The 26,504-nt window shown below is 36.7% G+C and overlaps 1 protein-coding gene across 15 annotated transcripts in view; it reads left to right on the top strand.

The window, feature by feature from the left end:
• LOC128508094 (formin-binding protein 1) overlaps positions 1–26,504 on the top strand; it is a 92,679-nt gene that overhangs the window by 467 nt on the left and 65,708 nt on the right. For 4 of the 15 annotated variants that reach the window (XM_053479336.1, XM_053479343.1, XM_053479341.1 and 1 more), the window contains exon 1: positions 11,828–12,061. The exons of 1 other annotated variant lie outside the window; for it this stretch is intronic. In XM_053479336.1, the coding sequence (XP_053335311.1) occupies positions 12,014–12,061 (48 nt within the window). In that variant the 5' untranslated portion in view covers positions 11,828–12,013. Of the gene's footprint in view, positions 1–11,824; positions 12,062–26,504 lie in introns of those variants that run through there. 10 more of the 15 variants (XM_053479344.1, XM_053479342.1, XM_053479340.1 and 7 more) reach the window with 6 other exon arrangements.

The raw sequence follows: 26,504 nt of genomic DNA, 5'->3' as shown, positions 1-26,504 counted from the left end.
GTGACTTTCCTTCGCTGGGGTGCTGCAGTATCCCGCGAGTGTACACGATTAAAGTGATGATGTTGTTTGTGAGCGGTTATTGCATCATTAACAGAGGAGCTGTAACACAGTAATAAAATGTGTTCTGGGAAGCGAGCTGAGCGCAGCGCAGTGCACATGCGTGTTACCATCCTCATCATCCAGACTCAGCAGAAGTCAGCTCGCGCAGGGTTAGTTCTTTCCTCAGCTAACGGCTGATAGCACGCAGCATGACAGAATGCTGTTGTAGATGAACAGATAGTGGGTAGAGTAGAGTGGGTAGTGGAGCTCTACGCGTTTGAAATGATGAGCTGCAAAATTGTGCTCTGTTCAATTTCATTGAGTCGACTGTCCTTGTGTGAACACCTTTTCTCCCAACCACAATGTGTTTATCCTTGTAACAGCCTCATATTGGGACTGTTCTACAGTTATTACTCTTTTGCTTAACCTCTTCCTGTTTCAAGATAATGATCAAGTTTAATAGTTAGCAAGTGCTAATAGACAGAAATTGTGAAAGTGTATCACAAGGCACGGCATTAGAGTTGTGATATGAGGAGGTTAAACTTGTGAAAAGGAATATTTCTGTTCATAGCTGCCAAGTATAAATTTAACCAATGAATGTTACATCACTTTTTTGGCATGAGTACACCCTGCCTCTACACTCTGATATAAAATCTGTACATAGTACACTGTACTACGATACTTGCACTGGCCTATTTGTTGACTGCATATGAAAAACGAATAAATGCAAACCCCCTGAAACAGGTTTATACACTACAATCTTTAACCATATCCTATTGGATAACTGCTTCATCTTTAACATGGGCAAAAGCACATAGAAGTGATAAATGCAATCAGCTCATATTTATTCTACGAAAATATGAAAAACTGCTGCATCTTTGCACCACAGCCTGTGACGGGCTGTTAAAGGTGCACTTAAAGAAATAAAATGCAGAAGTTAAAGACATCCAAAGTCTAGTTCCCTTAAAATATCAGATCACTTATGCCAGTTTAAGGTTGTCAAGACAGACGTGTTCCCAGGATATAAACTTTATAGTGCACCATTCATTTTCCACACTTAGTAGCATTATTAGTAGAGTATATTTTTTAATCTATAGAAAATGTCACAGGTATGTGCATTTTTAAAATTATGAAACATAGAGCATATTACATCTTACGATTAAATAATCTTGTGCTCTTGGAAGCAAGTATAATTGCGGCAAGTGTTCTGCGTGTCCTTGTGCATGAGTGTTAACCACAAGCATGCTAAATTCATTGACATGCTTGTCAACCCGCTCATCAGTTGAGACGCTTTATAGAAACCGCTGCATATTTATTTCTTGCTTTTCCAATTTCTTTCTTTACCTTCTTCGAAGAAAGTTCTGCATGCTGTTCTGTTCTGTCCTCTCTGTTCGACCGGGTTTTATGCACAACACATTTGACTGATGGAACACATCTAGAAGAAGACCGCCTAAGTAGGCACCATTAATGGATTTAAGTAGGCGCATTTAAGGAGCAAAACAGTTTGTATGTTATTCACGGTGTTTTATTCGTAAAACGAACGTCGCATGTTTCTTGTGTCTTTGCAAAGATCATTGTCTTCACCAGACAACATTTTAAAAGATGGTAAGCTCAAAGGTTACCCTAAAACTGAGAAATTGGTTTAATAACACTTCTTTCATGTACGTAATATGTCTGTAATTGTTAAACTTACAATCATATTGGAGTCTGTAACACTGTTTTAAGTTAGCAAAGTCAGACGACTGTATAGTTGATCTGACCCTGGTCAAGATAAAACGCTTATATGAGGATGAATAAATGATTGGTTATTAGCTCGACAAACACCATTAATTATCAACAGATTATGATTTGTTTGTTTATTTAACCCTTGGGTTCTACATTGAGTCCCTGACATGCCAGAGCCCTAAAAACATAATGAACATTGTTCTATTAGCTAGATAGTTTTAAATTCTTACTGGTACTATGTAGCCAAACGGTTATGAATAAATGATGGAGGTGGCAGGCAGTCCAGAGAAACTTACTAGATTAATTTTATATTTTCACTTATTCTTCTTTAGAATATTATCTCTGTTAACTTTCAGGTTTCACGATTAAATCCCATAAGCTGTTAATTCTGAATGACTTAGGAGCATTTAATAAGGGTTGTTTAAGATGACAACGTTATCAGATGTGCTTTTTGCTGAGAGTGTTCCATGACTGGTTTTAAATGTGCCTTTTAGCAGGGAGCTGCTTTCCCCTTTTTTCAGTATTGCTGACCGTACTGACCTACTTTCACCCATGCTGGTGACCGACAGTCATTAACCATTGTTAGAACATCCGTGGTACACTTAGTTAAACGTCCCAGTGATTCATGCTCTATATCGTCACTTGTGAAATGGCCCCCATCCAATCAGAATTCTTGGTCGCAACTTACTGTTGTATAATTTAATTAATCAGGATAACTATTGTGTGTCAGGATCCCACCCGGCTATTACATCCAGGCCTGTTATCGACTGCCAGTACTCCATTGTGCACTGATCGATGTATACTCTGAGACTCTTCAGCATGTCTATAGAGACTGTACAGATGACATATGATCTAATCAGAGACAGATACTGAAGCACTGGAGCCTCTTATTGTAAGCCAGACCTGACGCACTGTCTGATTTAATCACATTTAACCGCTAGGCACTAGCTAGAGTAGGTGCAATGCTAGCAGGGTATAAAGAGCAATACTATATACAATGCATGGTATGAACACAGCATTACAAGTTCACCCCCTTGCCAAAGAAACCAACTTCTCACCCAATTCCTCTGATAAGTACTGTAGGATCAAACTCTTTAATAAACACGTGATACAGTGTGAATCGATTCCTGGTAATTATTTTGGAGTATGATATGACTCACTTCTGCCATGTTTCCTAAAGTTTCACAGATCTAGTAAACACAATTATGGGATTGTCTTCATAAGAACAACACTTGCAATGCTTCTTTTGAGTTTGGCTAAAATAAGAAACATTAGGAAACAGCTGTCTTTACGCTAGGAGTACAAACACAGCTTTGGGAGTCTCCACCCGAAAAAAAAAGACGGCGTGTCTTAATGGTCTTAAATATTGCAGTATGTTATGTAACCTTATTATTGAGGTATGCCTCGCATTTTTGTGAGAACTGTACAGTACGATAGGATTATTTTTAGCTTCATTTTCTTTGTTAGTATTTATTAGTCTGATTGGTTTGAAGTGTTATTAGAGCCATTTGTCCTTGAACTTATAACCACATGTAAGACATTCTTTGGCTCTGCTAAATGAGCTCTGAATACACACACACACACACACATTCAGAGAAAGCCATGGTCATGCGTCATGCACATAAGCTGCAGGCTGCCAAGTTGTGCATGTCCACTGGCACGCACCCAACATGCACTCCCACACACATACACACGCACACACACTTTACTGTTTGCACTGGTATTAAATCTAATTTAAATATCTTAACTCTAGATCTAACCTAAATCCAAGTCTGTGTCTAACCCTGGTCTCTAGTTAACTCCCCTGTCTCAAGTTTACTGTTGGTTGCAGTGCTTTCCCTCGTGCCTAAACAGTACAATGACCATCTTTATACGCAAGATCTTTTTTCTGTGGGGATGTTTTTGTGGTACATCCATTTATCAGCACCCGTTTTACTTTCTGTTCAGTCCAACAAACAAATATTTGCCCAAAGAGTAAAATTCTGTTATCGGAAGGATAACTGGTTTGGCAATGTTCACAGTTAAATTTTATACTCCATCACAGAGTACCACTGCATCCGTTTTAATTCTCACAGCGTCACATATGCACAAATGCAAACAAAGGTGGACAATCAAGTTTTCGAAATCCCTTTACAGGCATTGGCTATTGCTTTGGCTATTGGCTATTGCTTTGTGTCTTCTTTGCTTAAAGTTAAACTTTCCTCAATTTCCCCAGGTTGCCCAGCCAACTCGCAGCAGCAGCGGCCGTGAATCACACTCACACATAAAACCTACCACTTCCTGCTGCGCTGCTGTATTGCGTTTTTGCGTTGTCAATTAAGACCCAGAGCCCAAACAGTTAAATGACACGCACCATCACACCCTGACTCACAGTGACATTTGACTTCCTGTTGAATCATTTGAAAAATCAGTTGCCTGCTGGTTTCTGGTTTATTAGCTACAGTCCACTGCCTGTTTGAATTGATTACCTGACTCGAATTTCCTGATTTTAATTTGAATCAGATTCAAAACAACTTTGCTACACTCTGAACCAGCTGCGGGAATCGACTCACTGAAATTCGCAATCCAGGCAGTAGCTTGGCGTCACCTGAGTCACTCAATTATAAGGTTTATTAAACATGAATGTTTTAGACAGAGCAAATAATTGTAATTGTATATGTTGTAGGATTGAATCGTTTGTCTTTTGGAGCAACATCATCTACAGCTCATAGTAAGGTTACCTGGTCAGTCATCAACGAGAGATGTTCAAGTCAAACCGGGAAATGTTTTGCGAATAAAGTTGTGAAACCGATTGCCTTATATAGAGGATTTCAAGCGAGGTACAGTGATGAGACTCTTAGGCTCAGTAAAACCTTTGAATGTTGAAAACGGTTTACAGCAGGCCTTACATCTGTGAATGACGATCCTGGCTGAGGTGGCTTGGAGCCCACTGCAGTTGTTCCTGTAACCATTTAGCAAATGGAATGCCTGATTATTTGAAATTTATAGATAACTTGGATAAGAGACCCATCTAGTACACGCAATCATTTATGAGCACCACTTGCACATTACAGGAACTTAGCTAGGAGTTATTGCACCATCCCCGGTACAATCCTGACCTTGCGTTATTTCCACATGTTTGAGCTTTTGAGTTCCTGGAAGTCCATTGTTTCATACATAAAGCAGGCTGTTTAATCATGGCTCCGGCATACTGAGAAAAACTTTTTATGTTGATGGTGTCTGAGAACTGAGGCTACTTTCTGGCATGTAGTTTAGGGGTTATCTGATAGTGAGTGCTCTTTGACGGACCAGCATCTCATCCAGGGGTGTGTTTCTGCCTCACATCAAGTGTTCCCATCATTGGCTCCAGATCCACCATGGTTGTGACCGGGTACTAAAAATTAATTTGTAAATTCAATTCAATTCAATTCAATCTTATTTGTATGGTGCTTTTATCAATTGTAAACATTAGCCAATTGTCATTTTTAACTACAGGCCCAAGAGCCATTTTGAGTTCTTATTATATGGTGTCAGGAGATCATTAAATTTACATGATATTTACATGATATTTTTCCAGCTCTGCCAACACTCTGTCAGTGCCATCTGTTACCATACAAACATGCCTGCTATTCATCAAAGGAAGCAATTTGTCCTAAAGAGAATGGGAGGATATGGAGATGGGCCAGGCTTGACACACAGCATGAATTTAAAGTAAACATGTGAAAGTAGCCAATATTAAATATTTATATTGCTTTGAATGTTACATTAATTGCCCTACCCTTTTCTCATGGTTGAGAAAACATTCAAATAAAACATAAAAAAAACCACACATTTAGGAAATATGAAATAATCTGGTGGTAAATAGAGGTTGAACATTGATAGAAACTGTTAACTTAAAACAGATACTCAAATTTGTGAAAGTATCACATCTTCTTTCGAGGTTGGGTGTTTGGTGCAATACCATCCCCTAATGGACTGGAGCAGAAGACTGGCAGGGGAAAAAAAGATTATCACTTCGGATGAGACATGGCATTTTAAATATAAAAAACAAAACAAAGTCTTTTTAAATATATTATTCGTTTTTAATATTATAAAAGCTGTAAGATCTATAACTGGTTGAGACAAACCAGGCTAATCAGCAGTCTACCCCTGACTCAGCTCTGGTGGTCAGTGGCCTGTCTTATTGTAGTCCGTGATACGCTGATGCTTCTTGTCTCACAAGTCAGCTGTTTTATATGGCTGCATCTGGACAGCTATGAAGTTACCAAGCTAACCTTTCAGTCTGGCGGAGAAAATTGAGCAAATATTCTTTGACTCCACTAACTATTTCTTTGCTAAAAAATAAATCGTATGTTAAAGATACTTAATCCTCTCTCTCTAGAGTTTTCTGTGCCGTGACACACAGGATTATTGGATATGTAGGACAGTGAAGGATACACGTATGTCCCCCTTAATAATTGGGTAAATGCAGGCATCTCAGTTGGCATCGTTTTTCTGCACATGTGACTCAGACTCAGACTCTTTTGACACAAATATTGCAAATGAAACCATTCAGGTTACGGTGTAGGAAAGTTATAATTTTTTTTAACCAAACTATGAGGTTTATGAATGTGAGATCAGCTTGGAAGGTGAACTCTGGGCCCCCCCTCATGATTCAGTGCTTATGTCATTTTTCTGCTTTGGAAGGCACCAGAGGAAAGTTTGGCCTTTGTTAAGGGAGATTACCGTTGAGCCTTCATGTGTATTTTAAAATTAATCTTGTGAGTCTTATTTGAGGAGTTTACACAAAATTCTCCCCTTTGCTCTCTCTCTCTCTCTCTCTCTCTCTCTCTCTCTCTCTCTCTCTCTCTCTCTCCCTCTGAGTAATGCTGAGTTACAGGAAGGAAGTGCTGTGACAGGATATGTCATCATATCCGGGTCGAACCACCTTTGGTGCTTCTGTGTCACCCTGAAAATTGTTTCTCCTTCATTTAAAGAACTCTGAATAAACCTGAATGTTTTTTTGGTTGTATATTCGTTTACTTTATCTCCTTTGCATGAGAAAGGCACTATTGGTGCCTAATTGCTTCATTTCAATAAATCTTTCCATACATTACAAATTTTTATTTAAGACTTTAATAGAATTAAAGCAAATCCCAAAAGGTTTGCCTCTGCACAATGCAATCTTTATCCACTTTATTAGGAACACTTGTACACCTGCTGCTAAAGAGCTTCAGTTAATGTTTAGATCAAACATCAGAATGGGCAACATTGTGATTTTAGCAACTTTGACTGTGGCGTGGTTGTTGGTGTCAGATGGGCTGGTTTGAGTATCTCAGAAACTGCTGAGATTTTTATGCAGAATAGTGCAAAAAAAAATCAGATGCATCCAGTGAGTAGCAGCTTTTGTTAATGAGAGAGGTCAGAGTTAAATGGCCAGATGCTATGATGTCTATGATAAGTACTCTTTATAATCAAGATAAGCAGAAAAGATTTTAAGGAAGCACAACATGCTTAACCTTAAAGCAGGTGGTCTAGGAAAGCGGAAGACCACTTATCAGTTTCCGCTACTAACACACACCGAAGGCTACAGTGGAAACTGTTGAAGATTAGAAAAACATTGCCGGTGTATAGCGTTACGGCTTGATAATTGCTACTTTTAGCTTTGTACTGGTGCGGTTTGATTATAATATATAGTACTGTGCATATACAGTCTTCAGCCGCCCAATATTTCTTCATATTTTGCTTCCGAAGAACCAGATTTTCTTTTTGAATGTTGTTTTGAGGAATCATTTTCAAAGCTTCCTAAATGCCTTTTTTGGCTTTCATTTTTGGCATGTTTTGGCTCTCATTTTCTGTCCAGTCCCTGTACCTGATCAGTTTCAGAAGAATGTTTTTGTTTGTTGAGCCACAAAGTGACCTATGAATCATTTAAGCGTAAAAAACATCTAACTTGTGCAGATGATGACAGATGATCAGGCTGGAAATTAGTCTACTGGTGATACTAAATTATACAAACAAGCGATTGTATTTTTAAGCCTGTCACCATTTGTTCCCATTTCATTAATTTATTCTTTATCATTTGGAGAACATTACCTGGAAAAATAAAAGGTGGCTGAAGACTTTTGCACAGTACTGTATGAGAGTGTTTGTTTGTTTTGAGGCACAAAATAATAGGTTTGTCTGATTTTACCAGTATCACTCATGAATGCAGTAATAGTACTAACCTACTATGGTGCTCCTCTTGTTCAGTCAAAACAACTGTCAAAACTAATTACATGCTGTCTAAAAGATACTTCCTAATGACACCATCCACCAGTCCTGCGTTAACCTCTTGTGACCAAATGTCATCATGTGCATACATGACATTTTTTCCCATCTGCATTGTCCATGTATCATTGTATGATCCTTCTATGAGGTATAATTATTTTGACGATCTTTTTTATGCTTGAGGCAAATAATTACGTTCATATTGAGATGCTAATAAAGTGAAAAATGTATACATAACCATTGTGACCTGGTGACAGGGCCATGAGTGTCAAAGGCTCAGTGATGCATGTGGGGAATGAAGGCTACATGTCTGTTCCAATTCCACAGAAGGAGATAAACAATATTTCATAAGTCATTTCATAGCTGATTGTTACAATATTTTTATTTCTGTTGTTTAGAAGAAATTTGTATGTAAATTTTGGCATTTGTTATACACAAACCGACCCCAACTGGACAGGTTATTTTGTACTGACATTAGATTGCTGTAGTAGCCACATTTGCACGTCACTGAATGCTACCTTCACATGGATGATGTGGAATATTAGGCTCCATGTAAATGCAGCTAGTGAGATTAGACAGAAAACATGGCCTTGAAAGTAGCAACATTCATTTTATCAGGTCAGATTATGTAAATCTAAACGGGATCATTTACAGGGTCAAGTTCAGTCTGCTCAATCAAGCCAATTGTTAGTGATGTTGTTTTTTGTTTCCCTGCTGACTTGCAAAGCCTGATGGGAGAAAACCTACTGCCCTTCCACCTACTGTCAAACTCTGTATGAATGCATGGCGACAGCTAAAATAAAGACCGGGATTGTTCAGTCCAGTGTTGTAGCCAATGTAGAACAAACATAGTTTTATTACACTTCATTATTTTTTTCATTCCAAATCATGCCGTGTTTCAATGCAGAGGAAGTTGCCTACATGTGCAACAGTTGCATGCAATCACAATTACAGTTGCGTAAAAGCTTCCATTCAGATGGCATCATAAAACAACAAATATCTTCTAAAAGTGGAATTTAACGAATAAATAATTTTTTCTATAGTAGCTGCATCCACTAGATAACATGCAGCCAAATCAAGACGGTGGTTTAACCACAGGAAAATGTCAGAGGTTTGTGGAAACAGTAAGGTTCAGTGTAGTCTATGCAAATACGATTAGCCTAGCACAACACCAGTTGCCTGATCAGACAGCTGAAGAGGAAACATCCTGGTGCGAGTATATGTGAAAAATCCCAGAGGCGAGTTTTTTTGGTATAAATGATAAATGATGGATGACAACATAGGGATAAATGGTAAACAAAGCACATCTTTAAAACAAACTCTGTAAACAGGATCCAGTTTCCTATTGCAATATATTGCTAGCTAGCGTGTGCTCATTTCCTTGCTTTTAAATTGAACCTCTCAACAAATCTAGTGTATTGTAACAGTATAGAAAACCTATTCAGGCTGCATTTGGTGTTATTGTTACCTTATATCAGCATTGTTTAACTTAACTTAATTCAAGGGTAAAGGCAGTATTCAGATTAGCAGTTTTGTATCTTACAGTATGTTATAATACAATAAGTTTCCCTCTCTTAGCAGACAGAAGTGACACCCAGTGTAGTCTTCTGCACCTGTAGCCAATCTGTGTCAAGGTTTGATGCTCTTTGGCATACCTTGGTTGTAACAAGATGTTTTTTCAGTAACTGTTGCCTTTCCAGCCTGGACATTCTCCTTTGACCTCAGGCATCAACAAGGCTTTTTGTCTGATGCACAGTTTGACTTGAGGAGATCATCTTGGCCTAAATGCAATGAGTTGCTATTATGTAATTGGCTGATTAGGTATTTGCGTTAATGAGCAATTGAACAGGTTTACCCAATGCCGTATGTGAGCACTTGGACCATGGCCCCCATATGTGTGCTTTCCCCAAACTTTTTCTTTTACAAAATGTGATTGTCTGCAATGTCATTCTATGCTGTAGCAATACAATTCTCTCATAGTGGAACTACATGAAGACATGGACTGTTAAAATTAAAGTAGAAGGAATCCAGTGTCTTGTACAGAGCCTTAATCTTAATCCAACATCACTGAGCATCTTTGGGATGAACTGGAATGCTGGTGAATACGAAGCCTCCCCAGCTAACACCAATGCTGACTACACTAATGCACTTAATGCAGCAAAAATCCCCTCAGCTGGGTAACAACATCTTTTCTCAAGATCTGAGGTAATATTATCACAGGAAACGAGGACTATTTCTATATTAAAGGGGTTGTTCTGGAATAGAACATTCAGCAAGCACATGTAGGTGTCATGGTCAGGTGATTAAATACTTTTAGTTACACTGTGCAAAAGTAGTTTTGTTTTATTCCAACCTCAATGGGCATACTTTTATACTTTCATCTGGGAATACTTGTGGACAGCTTCATTTACATACAGCCACATAAACATACAGTGGAACCTTAGATTACAAGCATAATTTGTTCAGGAAGCGGGCTCGTATTTCAAAACGCTTGTAAACCAAATCACATTTTCCCATAAGCAATTGAAACTCAAATTATTCGTTCCACAGCCCCAAAAAAAAAATAACAAACACAAAATATAAAGTTAAAATAAAACCAATTAACCTGCACTTTACCTTTTTTTAAAAAAAAGGAAAAATAAATCTCGACAGATAAGTAATTTCATTTGCACGTGCAGGCGCTCTGTATGTGAAGCTAAAGTAAGGAGCCCCTTTCTCTCTCCTGCTTTTCGTCTTACACAGTTACCCTTCCACCACTCTTTACACACATGGGCACACAACGGAAACACTGTTTTATCGAAAAAATAAACAAGAAATCTGTCTAATGACACTCTAATGAGTGACACTAACAGAATCACTGCTGTAAAGTAAAAATAAAACAAATTAACCTGCACTTTACCTTTGAAAAAAATCGTGACAGAGCAGTGTTTCTGTGTAGAGCAGAGAGAAAGAGTGTGTGTGTGTCTGTTAAAGCGAATGTAGGAGGGATCTGTGTGTGTGTGTGTGTGTGTGTGTGGCACAGTGACCAATAATGCGCATGCACACAGACACAAAGAGCAGGCTGATACAGAGAGTGAAAAAAATGGATTTTTAACCTCTCTAATGAGACTTGCTTTTGCTTTACACGCACACGCATACAGACACAAAATAAAATATATTTTATGTGCACACACGTGGTCACAGTGTTATAGTAAACAGTACCTCATGCACGGATGTTGATTATACCAGTAAGAGACACGCACTAAGACCCAGCCGGGGGAGACAATTACCCACAATTCCGCAGCGCAAGAGAGAGAAAAAACGTTGGCTCAGTTGTGATCACGTGACCCTTCGCGTCAAAACAAGAAGCACATGAGTGATACATTATACTTGGTACTCGTAAACCAAGACTTGTTCGTTTTCCAAGTCCAAGTCCCAATTTATTAAAAATCTTTGCTCGCCTCTTTTTGACATCTCGCCAGCTTTTTGACATTTAGCATTTAGGCATGCTTTAACCGTTGTTTTAGTTTGACGTGTGTGGTAGTCTCAGTAAATTGGAAATGCAGCAAATTCATGCAGAGGATGGTAAAGTTCTCTTTTTTAGTAGGTATGTGACTGTGTTGAATGTTGAGCCATGAAACTGCATTGTTTTGTGGTGTTCAAAATCAGGAAATGGGACAATAAAACAGGACTTTATGAAACTGAAGATAACCTTTCATAAGGTGTATATGTATGTGTGTATGTGTGCGTCTGCGTGTGTGTGTGGGTGCGAGTGTGGGTGTGGATGCGTGGAAGAGAACCTTAAGTGAGAATTAGATCTGAAAATGGGAATGGGAAAAGCTTGCTCTCACACACACACCCATACCCATACACACACAGACTGCCAAGTGAGTGGAGAGTTTCACCAAGAGGGACAGATCTCAGCTGTCGGTGTGTGTCTTGTGTAACCATATCTACAACTGTACAATCTGTACACTGTAAAAACCAAACAACAACAAAAGCAAAATATAGAGAGTCTATAAGGGTTTAATGTTCACCAGGCATGGATTATGGAAAAGCAGAAACGCTTTTTAAAGAACAGCAGCTGAAGGTAAGTGTGATCATAGAAAGCAGATTATAACACAACAGTAAATGACAATTGGTGACTTGTGTAGAGTTAGAGTTCTAAAGATGTAAAAACATTCATCATTCAACAAAATTAACATTGAACTTGTTTGCATTAACTTTATTTTTAACAAAGTAATTCATGAAACAATCAATCAAGTAATCATTTAATTGATTTCTTAAGTAATTAACAATCTACGTTTGCTTGTATTGGATATTTAAAACATGTACATACGTACTGTGACTTTTTCAGAGATTAATACCTTACAGTGTAAAAGAAGACATTTGTTCATCTAAATAAATAATTTAAAGCACCAATTTTTTTTTCAAAAAAGTCTGTTTCATTTTTATTGATTTATGTTCGGCTGGAATTGTTTTGCATGAAATGAAAATTAAATCACATTCCCTAGCCCTAATCCACCCTAACCCTCTTTCCTGCATCATCACAACAGTTTCCTACAATTCTGCCTTGTAAATGTAACCATTAATTCACCTTGGGTGATTTGAGTTATGCATATTTTCAGATTAGTACAAATTTTATGCTTTTATCTCCCCGGAAATAGCCATATGGTTAGTTCCAGTTTGATACACATTAAAATACATTTACGTACAGAACTGAGGAATGTGGAATTTGTCTGTTGTGCTTGTGTTACGGGTGACAAACTTTATGGTAGTTGTGCAGAGCAGGAAAATTTATAATGACCAAGACCTATTGTAATGTCTTCATGCTGTACGTACCTCCGTTGTGATTTAAGACAGGCATAAAAATATCTGGCCTCTTCTTTTAATACCTGACTTTATATGATGCATCACATTTACATCAGTGTAAATGTGCAAAAGTGCAAACATTAGGTCATTATGTAATAAATGCAAACATTAGTTTGGTTCAAATTTAGGGATTTTATGGGTAAATTTTTTTTTGAATTATGCTATCTATGTTATTGCCAATTTAATCATTTGTAATACAGAACTAGCACTACACTGATATGGTCTTATCCAGAATTCACACAAGCTGGTAGTTTGATTCTTGTAAGCATGTAGTGACCAATTAAAGAAATTAAACATAATAAATGTAAACACTTATTTAATTAAAAATAACAAGCAAAATAAATGATCCTTTATTAATTGCCGACATGTACGCTAAATGCTAGGCTTCGTGCTAGCTTCATTGCTAAAGCAAGCCATCTCTATTAACAGGTAATTTTTCTGTAGTAATTATTAAATTTTCTTTATAATGTCCCGATACACATTTAACAGATTGCAGGGGACAGTGTAAGATTAAACCATGGTGATAAGTTGTTCTTTTTTCTTTAACGTTGTAATGTGAGTCACACAGTAAATGGGAACTAATTGATGAACTAAAGCTGTGAGTAAGGAACTGAAAAAAAGTTGAAACACATGTGCCATAGGTGTGGTTAGATAAAGATCATACAGGCCAGTTGCTTAAATTGATCAGATTTCTGCATTGTGTCTCATTTGCATTGAATTAGGTACATCTCAGTTAAAATGTCGCATGATAAGCATTGCTTGGTAGGGTTAGCTCCTCCTAACAGGTGTTGGGCTGAATGAACACACCATCCTCTACAGTTTTTCTAATAAGCATATCATAAATATGAGCACACGTCCAGTATGATCTGAGATCAGTTAAAGTGTTGGTCCTGAGCAGTTAGTGTGTAAAAAGAGTTCTGTTATGCATCTAAACTTGGCCTAGCCGTTTCAATTGCTTACACACCAGCATTCACAAATCACGTGACAGCATTCACAAGCCGTTCACAGAAATAGATGCATTAGTAACTAGGCCATGCTAGATATGTAAATAGTTTACATTATTTAAATATAAGTTCAATTAAGTTAAAATAAGTTGTATCTATTTAATGTGATGTGATTTATATTGATAGGGTAACTGTTTAGTTACAGCCATGAAGAAGTAAAACATTAGTGTTAGACTACTGAAACTTTTGCCTGCCACATACAGAGCCTGCACCGAGGGTCTAACACACACACACACACACACACACACACACCAACTGAGGGTTGTAACTAGAGCTTGTGTATGTGTGTGTGAATGTGTGTGTGTGTGTGTGTGTGTGTGTGTGTATTGGTGGGGGAATCCTAGGATGAATGGACGAAAGGTTACATTGCATATGGACAATCAAAAAACACCCAGAATATACCCACATATGAGGAGACTTTTAAACAGAATAAATGTGTTTAATAATAATAATAATAATAATAATAATCGTAAGTAGAAGAAAATCTGAAAACAAAATAACAAAAACGGAAAAAAAATAACAAATTCAAAATCCAATTAATAAAATGAAAAACAAAATAACTAATTCAAAAACAAAATATCAAAACCCAAAACAAAATAACAAAACCCAAAACTAATTTGTTATTTTGTTTTGGGTTTTGTTGTTTTGTTTTTGTTTTTGTTATTTTGTTTTCAGTTTTGTTAATTTGTACATATACAGGAAGTACTGTTGTAGCGGGGGATTCGTGTGTGTATAAATGTGCAAACATGTACATACTGTCCTTAGTGTAGTTTCAAATATGGCGTTTTTACGGTGGCCCTGAAGTCATTTTTTTTTTTTTTTTTTTTTTTTGCACTTCATGGCCACCGTATTTTAAAGTGAAATAGAACACACAAGAAACAAAGATAGAGTAACAAGTTCCTACTTCCTGTATATCTTGAGTGACAGATGTCTCGTCCAATCAGCGGTAAGAATTCGCAAACTATACCTACCTTTTCCGGTTTGTATCGAGAAGTGCAATACAAATTAACAAAACGGAAAACAAAATAAGAAAATCAAAACCAAATTAATAAATCCGAAAACAAAATAACAAAACCCAAAACAAAATTACAAATTAGTTTTGGGTTTTGTTATTTTATTTTAGGTTTTGATATTTTGTTTTTGAATTAGTTATTTTGTTCTCCATTTTGTTAATTTGGTTTTAATTTGTTATTTTGTTTTAGGTTTTGTTGTTTTGTTTTTGTTATTTTGTTTTTTTATTTATTTTGTTTTCAGTTTTGTTAATTTGTTTTGCACTTCACGGCCACCATAGAAAAGAGATTGTCTGCTGGTTTCTGAATCAAAACGGCACCTGCATCATTTCATGTAAATAATTTCCCTACTTATTTCCATCATAGTGTGCAGTTTGGGACACAGCCACATAACTATAACCATGGCTTGCTAGAATTATTCACACAGGCTTTTAAATTTGCAAGTAACTTGCAAGTTTTTTGTAATATTCATGTGAAATGCAGTTGATGTTTATGTGCGTGTTAATGGCATTCTGCGTGCTCTGTAATTTGTCTGTGTCTGTATGTGCTTCTATGTGAGTTTCAGGTTTTACATCGCAGGTTAGTCGAACAACTGTAATTTTTGCCTGAGCACAAAGTACACCTCGGAAAGCTTAAAAATCACAAAAATATACTTTATCCACGCAAACAGATTCACACATACTCCTACATACCCTGCTTGGGGGGACATTAGGCAGGTCCCCATGAGTAAAGCTTTTAGGAATGTTAGCACGTCTCAGGAAAGCGTTAATGTAAAATACTCAAGATCGGTCTTAAGACCACTTTTTGAAGGTCTTGGTCTTGTCCACATTTTTACTCTGTCTTGTGTCGCTCTCAGACAGAGAACTCTGTGTTTGATTTTATTTCAAGCTGTCATGATATTACTGAGTCACCTGTGTATTGTCTGATTTATTTATTTATTGATATTGTTACTGCGATTAGCTGTATAACTTCCTGCCTCAAATGCAACCAATAATTTGATAAATTTCTAATTTCCAAGATTTTGTAGAAGACGCTGACTGTAAGCTTAATCTTCTGTAATCAAATTTGGCAACCTAAACCACAAAGAGTTCATTTAAAAAAAAAAAATTGTGTGAAAGAAAACACACAGCAGTGTCTACATTCTGCCATGCATTGCTTACTGAGCCAGCTGGGGCTACATCAACTTTTATTATCACTTACAAAGGAAGTCTAAACAAGGTGTTATGTTCTAGCAAAGAACATGATCAAGCTGCCTCTGTAGTAAAACGTTTAAAAAATCTCTTTAGCCCTCACTCAAAAAGATTTGGCCAGTATTAACTATATGTTAGGTACTTACATATGTACTATATGTAACACAGTGCTTGTTTCAGTTATTTACCATGATGCTAGATGTGGAAGCCGCTTATTTTAACTAACACAGATTGAGTGACATAGCTAGCTGGTGTTAACTTGTAAGAGAGAGATTAAAGGATAACAAATTGGACAAATTCCTAAGTTACATTTTTGCTTGTGGGGATCAATGACGAGACAGGTGACACAAAGCTATGTAGCTAATGTGTATAAAGCTACATTACGTCAGCATTAGAGAACATCAGCTTCGACCTATGAACGGTACACTCACGTGAGAGAGCTAGAAGTGTAACAGCAGATAAAGTAATTCACCTCCAGTCCAGATTTAGTTATTGAATGGGCTGTGGTGTCTGGTGGTACGCACTTTTTATTTTGTGTCATGATTATGCTTCTTTGAAATTATAAATCTTTATTTCTCACACTGGGGGTTAGAAAAAAAGGGAAATAAACATCTAAATCATTCTATAATTTGGGTTACATTACATGTTCGTTTATGATAAGTATATTTATATTAAGATATTGTCTTTAAAAAAAACCACATTTTACCTATTAAGGAAAAACATGTTATGATATCACTCAAACATTGAGTGTTTCTGTGTTTCACTTAGTTTCATAATGCTGCCAAATTGACAATTTTTGCAATTAGAGGAATTTACTAACTTAAATAGCTATTTGTATTTTTTTTTTTTTTTTTTTGTAAACTCCTGTGTGATAGTATGACCTGGTTTGGCCATATCATACCATGCAAATCTAATCCTTGTGTAACCATTATTGTTTAAATCGTTCTCATAATGCCTGTGCTGTGTATGTGTTATATAGATCTGAAAATTTCTGTTTTAATCCTGTACAAATATTTTACCTAAATGTATAAAGATAACTTTGCTTTCTGTGATTCATTTAATTGTGTATGGAAAGTGGATGTTTCAGATCACTTTAATTACCGCCTATGGTTTGCTTGTTCCACATTTGATCATAAACGCATTGTGTCGTGCGAGACTTCCACTGGTCTAGTCTTTTATCTCAACCTGGTCTTGCCCTACTTTGGTTTACATCTCAGGTTTAGTTAGTCTTAACTACAATGCTACTTTTCACGAATTCACACTAAGAGAGAGATTTTTTTCCCTTATTTTGGCTACCAATCAAATCAATATAACTCTCAATTCTGTGCATTTAATCTTGATTTGTGAACTTTATATAAAACATTCACTCTGATCCAAACTCTCGGTTTCCCTACTGCTAAATGTCATAAGAAAGCAGCACAAAATTTTAAATCTAAATCATGGTATTACAGGGGATGAAACCCCAACCTACAACTCTATTATAAGCATGTTGATATTTGTTCTGCAATAGGGTTCTGTCAATAATTCTTACTTTCTTTTTTTGTGCTTTTTTTTTAAGTATCTAAGCTTGCTGTTAATTGTGTAACACTTAACAGAAAAAAAGGATTAAACATTTACATTTAGTAACTCGATTAGTAATTTCAGGTGTGGTTTTCTAGCACATTTATGGTGAGTGCATCCATATGATTAAAAACTACACCTCTGTTGTGTGTGTGTCAGCTATATTTATACATAAGTACACAAAAATGTAAAGACATGACATTACATGGTGGGTCGAAAGCATGAAAGCAAAGATGCTTGTCTCACATTGCTTAATTCCACATTTCTCACTTGTGACTTCCTTATTTCAGAGTTTTGCTTTGACCTGACCCGAGAGAGAAAAAAGTCACCAGGTTGCTGTGGAAACCACAGTGCGAATTTACAAACTGGCATAAACACTCACATACGCATACACGTGGCCATGCCATGGTTATGTAGCCATGGGAACCCGACCACAGTGTTTGGTCTAGCTAATCGTAGATACGCTAATGCAAACCGAGCACTTCGGGAGCACGGGTTTAGCCTCATGCTAGTAACAAATTGCAGGCAATTTGTAGCGAAGCTTGGCAGAGCGGATTTAAACGATGAATCAATAGTGTGAGTCCATTTCCTCTAATGGATCCACAGTTCCTGTAATGTCCTAGTACAGAAATTGCAAAGCTTTCAAACTGTTGTTTTCAGAGAATCATCAAATTCATCTACTTTCTCTTAGTACATATTAAAATTAATTGAAAAAATAGTTTCATATTGTTAGATGTAATAAATAATGTAGACTCTTTACTGTCTAACTCTGTGCTTAGCTACAGTATATCTTGTATTTAGTTTGTTTTGTGATAGATACCTTTTAGCTTGTAGCCTAGCTTGGTTTGACATTGTGTTTCTTGTTAGGTAGGAGTTGAAAGATTTAGCATGTAGCTGCTGCGAGTTTAGCTTTAGCTGCTGTGTGCTTGTTTTTTCTGCACATTTCCACGTATCGTCAGCCCCCAGAATAAATGTGACTTTTCTGTTTTAATCATTTAATTCTTGATTTATTAATCAGTTATTCATTCTCTCCAACATATCCAGTAACTGCTATGAATATGTACATCATCTGCAGTGAAAGGCACCCAAGCAAGACTAAGCAAGGCAGCGAGAAAATTTTGTGTCTATATACATAAAACAGAAATTTGGTTACTGAAACTCTCGGATCAGACTGCAGAGCGTCTGCAGCAAGTTGTGATTATTAGTTTTGATGTAATATGTTACTTGACGTTTGTAACACTAGGCTGGGTTGTCCACAGTGAAAACGGGAAGGTCAGGCCGAGCTCATAGCTATTAAAACCCCGGATCAGTCTATAGTGACAGTGCATACAACAGGCACATAATTATAAATTATAATACACATACAGTTATAATACATTGTATTCATTATAAATACCTAGTTTGATATTAATTAAAAAAGTAACAGTTTTAAAACTTAAACCTATATGCTTTATTTAAACAAACACAAGAATATACCTTTTAACTTCAATTTAAATTAAAAAAGGAAAACTATTTTTTTATGGAGCAGCACATATCTCTGCTGTATCATTTAACATAATTGTTATTTCTGAACAAACTTCACTCTTACGTATGCTCTGTTGCCTGCCAATTTGTTAATAGTTTAGAACATGATTTAGAAGGAATGGGAAACCTCTGTAAAATTTTTAATTATCTTTAGAAAAATTAGAGTTTGGAGTCATTGTGGTGATACATATAAATTGTGGAATTGTAAAACTGTGGAATTGTAGAACTGTTTAAATAAAACAGGTAAAGTGAGGCACCTTGACTTTATTCCTTCGTCTGAACCCCAACAAATACAACCGACTGACGGCTTGCCATCCTGCAGAGTAAATCCCAAGGCTATTTTTGCTAAAATCCCATACATTTTTTTAAATGAATGAGCGGTCAACTATTTTTTTAACCTGGTTGGGCATTGATGTTGGGATTGATGTACCTATCTGTGCCATTTTAGATGACAGATGCATTCACATGAGAATTAGATAAAAGTCACGTCTACAGTATTTATACTGAACAAATATATAAACGCAACACTTTTGTTTTTGCTCCCATTTTTTATGAGATGAACTCAAAGATCTGAAACATTTTCTACATACACAAAATAACCATATCTTTCAAATATTGTTCACAAATCTGTCAAAATCTGTGATAGTGAGCACTTCTCCTTTGCCGAGATAATCCATCCAACCTCACAGGTGTGCCATATCAAGATGCTGATTAGACAGCATGATTATTGCACAGGTGTTCCTTAGACTGGCCACCTGTAAAAGGCCACTTTGAAAGGTTCAGTTGAATCACACAGCACAATGCCACAGATGTCGCAAGTTTTGAGGGAGTGTGCAATTGGCATGCTGACAGCAGGAATGTCCACCAGAGCTGTTGCTCGTGAATTGAATGTTCATTTCTCTACCATAGACCGTCTCCAAAGGTGTTTCAGAGAATTTGGCGGTACATCCAACCAGCCTCACAACCGCAGACGACGTGTAACCACACCAGCCCAGGACCTCCACATCCAGCATGTTCACCTCCATGATCGTCTGAGACCAGCCACTCAGACAGCTGCTGAAACAAACGGAGTGCATAAGCAAAGGATTTCTACACAAACTGTCAAAACAGTCTAAGGGAAGCTTATCTGCATGCTCGTCATCCTCATTAGGGTCTCGACTTGACTCCAGTTCTTCATCGTAACGGATTTTGACAGATTTGTGAACAATATTTGAGAGATATGGTTATTTTGTTTATGTAGAAAACGTTTCAGATCTTTGAGCTCATCTCATTAGAAATGGGAGCAAAAACAAAAGTGTTGCGTTTATATTTTTGTTCAGTATATAAATGCAAACCATCATAACCAGCTAAATCAGTTCTGCCCAAAAAAATCCGAATTGAACTATGTGGCTTGGAATGGGCACATAGCCTATTGACCTGCACCTAACAGATTAACTATTTTCGACATGAAGAGGTTTTCTTAAGATCCTTAAGATCCTTCTTTACGTAGGATTTAAGTAAATAATTTTAAATTCTTACAACATTTATTCATAACAACAGTGTATTAGTCTGACAATCTGAGTTGTGAATTCCATATAAATCCCAGACCACCACTAGCATTGTTACTGTTTAGGCATGCTGTGTAGTGAATATCTATTTGCTTGGAACTCTGGAACTGAATTCTCATTGAATGTTTGTTGACTTGGCTTGTGCATATGTGAGATTAATGCAGCACAACCCACATTAGAAACAATATTCTTCCACATGTAGCTAGCAATACCAATTTTCTCTGAGAGAGATGTACATGCACCAGCTTTATCTTGTTACGAGTGTGTATTTATGTGTCAATATCTTCGTAATAACTTAACATATTTATGAGGTTGAACACCTTCCTATTGTGTGTGTTGTGTTACTTTAAGACCGAAATACAGAAAAAAAAGGACATATTGTGCACTTGTGTGTGTGTGTGTGTGTGTGTGTGTGTGGTTGATACCAGTGTTAAACTCAGATAATTAATTCATGAATAATACAAATATGAGTGCTGATAGTCATCTTTAGAACAAAGCCCAACATTATATGTCCAAAAAATTATACAATCATACTTCAAATAAAATATACTATATGAAAATGATGCATGTTTGCTTACTCACACAGGAGGAAGTGAGAGACAGAAACAGGAAGAAGTTTTGATCGCAGAACCCTGGGCCTATTTGAATATCTCTCACATGCAGAGAGTGTTCTGGAAAACCAAGATATTCAGATTTGCAGCTTGTTTGGTGTGTTTGTGTGTCAGGAGCAGGGGAAGGTAGAGTAGTTGAGGGGAATTTAAGGGAGTGGTGGAGCGTCTTGTACCTCATAGCATCACACTCTCAGGACTGCTCATGATTTACCAGAAGGTTGCCAGATATGTGCATGTGTTTTGTATTAGCCAGATGTATTTTGGTTTTGGCCAGATGTTGTTAAAAATCACTAGATTTACAGACTGGTGATAAGATTTTCACTTTTCACACATGGATTGTTACTATATTTTAAGATTTTAATAAGGATAAGTGACTTATTCTAATGATTTGAGTCTGATTTAATATGGACATTGTACAGTATATAAAAACTGTACACGTTCCTGTTAAAATTGTAGAGTTTTATAATGCAAAAAATGAAATCTAGATAAATTATGGCAAATATAAATCTATATTTAAGATGATATAATGACCAACAATTTTCAGGTGAAATACAAATAGAAATGTTTTAGAGGAAAAAGAAAAAACTTTCTTCCAAAAGGGTTGACACCCTTTAACTAAATCTTTGTTGATTTACTTTGTAGCTTTCAGTAATATGTGTTAAGAAATAGCTTGATTTTAAATCCTTTTTTGATAGAATGGTCTATGGCGGGATGTTCTGTATACAGCCTTATGCCTCTTACCGTTTAGTCATAAGATGGTTGCGGTTAACCAGAAGGTTAATTCTGACTAGCCAATCAGCTAGTTCTGGGGAAGGAATAGAGTTAAATTAGTACTAAGTATACAGTACAATTCCTTTGAAAGATACCTGCTCGATTGAGCTCAGTGGGACTGCTGAAACTTCATGTGAGTCTCAGCTTAACTTTGGACAGCATTTTTGCATGCACAAGGGTTGCAAATTTAATAACCACCAAGACTTATAGTAATGTCCTTACATGCAACTCTATTTTGATAGAAGACAGAATTGAAAAAACCTGAAGTACCTCTTTAAAGATTTTCCACAGGCTCTTCACCAGGATTTAGAGCTGAGTTTTGACTGGGCTATTTTAAAAAGTATTTTTAAACTATTGCTTTGCTGACTTAAATTTGGACTGTGGGTCATTATCATGCTATTAAAAATTTGATTCATTTATCTTCAGCTGTAAAATTGGCCTCTGCAGGTTTTGCACTATCCATAGCTAAAGTGAAGCATTTCTACAACATAACGTTGTGACCACCATGCTTTACCATAGGTATGGTGTTTCTTATGTGCCAACACATGTTTTAGAATTATGCTCAAAAGCCATTCTTTCATAAGCACCCCTTATCGCATACATGAAGAGATTATTGTACATACTGTTGCCAGATATTCTTTCAGCTCCTTTAATGTTGCTTTAAGGTTTCTTGGTAGTCTTTGTGAAAGGTGTTCATCTTATCCTTTAATCAACTTTGGAGGAGTTGTGTGTACCCTGGCTTTGAAAGTCAGATGAAACATCTGACCAGATGAAACTGTCAGATGAAACATCTGTAGAAAAAGTTTATCCTTATTTGTATAAGATTTGAATCACGTCATTAATGGCAGGTGTATGATAATTACATTTCAGCTTGATTTTGATTATTCAGAGCACAGCCATATGGCTTATTATAAAGGTGTCTGCACCAGGGACATATTTTGAGGGGTGTGTAGAGTTTTTTCTTTTAATAAGAAGAACTGATTTACCTTGTTTTTTCATTTGGTTGAAGTAGCCTTATTAAAAAAGAAAGAGATTTCTTTGAAATAATGATAAAAAGCTGCATACATCACAACACTATATCCGGTTTTTGCCTTGTCTGCCAATCCTTGTCACTCAGTCCAGTATTTCCTTAATCCTACACAGTCCATTATACTGATAATTGGACCTGGTTCATTTTTTAACATTAACATTCTGCTGCAGCAGAGTACAGAAAGCCTTGCCAATAGCAGCTGGCGTTTACACCCTATCCTCCACAGTCGAAGCACTTTATCCACTACCAAAGCACTTTATGTTCATTACCTGAGTTTTTATGTTGTTTAATGGCTTTTGCCTTTAAAGCAGTTTTTTTTTTTTTTTTGTAATTCTGAATCCACCCATAGTAAAGACAGTATGTAGTTACATTCGCTATTAACCTGGTCGAGTGAAAGCCTAATTGACCTCTTACCCTCTCTATTGTGATAATACCCCATTGTGATTGACTCCCAATGATTTGCTGGTAAGGCAATCTAAACCACATTCACACAAAGTTGGTAATGTGATTGGCTAGACGTTTGATCTGTCAATCAATGGCTAAGATGTTTTATCTGACAAACCGTATTTAATGCTTATCAAAGAATCAACCATAGTGTATGTTACATGGGGACTATTTAAACCCAAAATCCAACATGTGGTTATGGGGTTACTTATGCAAACAGGCTATTGTAAATTTTATTAATCTTTTTTAGATGATTATTTCAGTTGAATGTTAACCATTTAACATTCCCCTCTACCACTGGTAGAGTACATTTTGAGTCGCTTTATCTTATTTAAAGAATATCACAGGAGAGGGAGTGCTGTTGTACTGAACTTAAGTGCAGCAGTGGTGCAGTCATAGGCACGAGGCCACAGGTTGAGGGCTGAAGGCATCACAGCTATGTTGATATTCAGTACAACAGCGTGACCTCATAAAGTCTGATAAATACTAGATAAATAGTAGATGAATACTGCCTTTGTACAATATTAACTGCTGTATAATAAAAAATATGCTAATTGAGTCGTCTTTACTATGAGGTATGCGATGCTAAAATATCCATTATAAATAGTAAATAGTATGCATTTTATTTGTCTGTAGCATACCATGATATATAAAGTGTATCTACTTCTTAAAAACATTTGTAGTGTTGTACTATTACACAACAATCTAGCATTTTATCTGACCCTTAGTAGTCGTAAATGTTTTGATAAATTTACCATGAAGCGACATCTCAACCATTTGGAAGAGGCATATATTGGGGTCTGTGAAAAGAAAAAAAATTGGTTGTTGCTAATATCCTAAGCAAATAAAGAAAACATTAAAGGGGTAACAGTAATTAATATTTTTTTATTGTAGTAAAGTGAGTGAATTAGATAAGTAAGGGAATAAGATCACACTCCAGCACACTGTATTAATGTGGACTTCTAAATATGGACATTTACTCTGCGAGTGTGTGGCCTACAAGAAGTGTATGTGTTTGTAGGCAGGGTAATACAGGAGAGGAAGGTTTTATAAGGATGAGTTCAATTAAAATGAAAATTGTGTACTGTCTAAAATCCTTATCATAAAATCCTACACTCCCCCTCAGTCTTCCCTCAGTCCTCACCTCATTCTATCTCACTCTCTCTCTCACAGAGTGAGTCTGAGGCGGAGATTAGAGGTCAGTCTTTATTTAGCGTCTCACTCTCACTCTAGGCTTTGTGTAGCCTTTGACCTCATTACATTTCTCTACTGGCCCTGAAAAGTTTCCATAAGTTTGTGTGTGTGTGTGTGTGTGTGTATGAGTGTGTGTGTGTGTGTGTGATTTAAGAGCTATCTTATCTGAGAATTCATCTTAATCCCTATTAATCTTAGAACTATTTATAGACAAGAGCAAAAGGCAAAGATACAAAACAGACTTTTGTTTAAACTCAGCATCTACTGTAAGAAATGGCTTAAACGAGTGCATAAAATGTTTTGCCACCAGGGACCCCTTACTGTGTAGCAGAATTTGCAACATACACAGGAAAAGGCCATTAAGGTCATAATTGTCATAAATGATTTAAATATTTTGGACTGCGATTCAGAAGATCCCAGGTTCAAACCCCATGACCAACAAGATGCCACTGTTGGGCCCTTGAGCAAGGCCCTTAACCCTCAACTGCTCAGATATATAATAAGAGCGTCTGCTAAATGCCTAAGCCGATACACTACCGTTCAAATTTTTGGGATCCCTTTTTAACTCCATGATTTCTACATCTTTGATTTTTATTTCTCTCGCCGGTTTGATCCTCACTATGGGCCAAATCCAAGGTTTGAAAAAACAAGTCCCAGCACCGCTAAACTGCCACTATTGAGCCATTAAGCAAGGCACTAACCCACTTTGCTTTAGGGGCGCTGTATGACCCAGTGCTCTGACCCTAGCTTCCTATCTGGGATATGCAATACAGTATATGTCCTGTATGGGATATAGGACATATAAGATATACGCTTTGTGGAAGTATGTGTGTGTGTGTGTGCATGTGTGTGTGTGTGTGTTTGTGTAAGCGTGATTATGTTTCAAGGTTGCATTGAGGGATGGCACTTTAAATTTTGTTGTACTTGTTGCAATGACAATAAAGACTATTCTATTCTATTCTATTTTATTCTAAATACCAACCAATAACCTAACTACTAGTTGACTGTGATATTACAAGTAATACTATTAGCAGTGTTGGGGATGATTCGCTGTGGCGACCCCTGAAAGGGAACAGCCGAAAGACAAAGAAGAAGAAGACTATTAGCAGTGTTGGGGGTTGTTACTTTTTAAAATAACTAATTACATTACAAAATTGCTGTCTTCAAAAAATATTCAGTTACATTACAGCGTTACTTTTTGATAAAAGTACTTTTTCACTGCAGAAAACTTCTTTGTGATTCATCATGCATGTTGTTTTAGTCAAGACCTTTATAATTATTCTACCATCATCACTCAGCGAAGTTTGGCCCATAACCCATTAACTACGAATACCCCTATCTCACCTACACGGTGTTTTGGCACAGTGATTAGGTTCTCATCTTTCCGCGCGCTCCCGTCCTTGCATAGTCAAACCGGTGAGATAGGGGTGTAACAGCAGGAATGACAGAGGGGGGTCTGGCTCACGGATTACATAAATTGTCTGAATAACAAATTACATTTTTGAAAATATAACTAAATAATGAGTACTTAAATGGCGGACCTAACACGTTAGATTACTCGTTACATCAAAAAAGTAATCCAAGTACTCTACTCTACTCTACACACAACACTGACTATAAGTGATATAAATCGTGGCCCCCAGAATTAGGACGTAGATAAATAAGATTGTCTTGGACAAAACAAAATGAAACAGTTCATATCTTTGTGTTATAATAACAAACAGGAAGAGGCCAGTGCGTAGATGAGTGGTCTACACAAAAATAGAGCTAATTCAG

This window comes from Clarias gariepinus, chromosome 19 (assembly GCF_024256425.1).
Source record: "Clarias gariepinus isolate MV-2021 ecotype Netherlands chromosome 19, CGAR_prim_01v2, whole genome shotgun sequence".
NCBI classification, from domain to species: domain Eukaryota; kingdom Metazoa; phylum Chordata; class Actinopteri; order Siluriformes; family Clariidae; genus Clarias; species Clarias gariepinus.
Note: the sequence above shows the minus strand (reverse complement) of the source record. Positions and strands in the feature narration are given on the sequence as shown.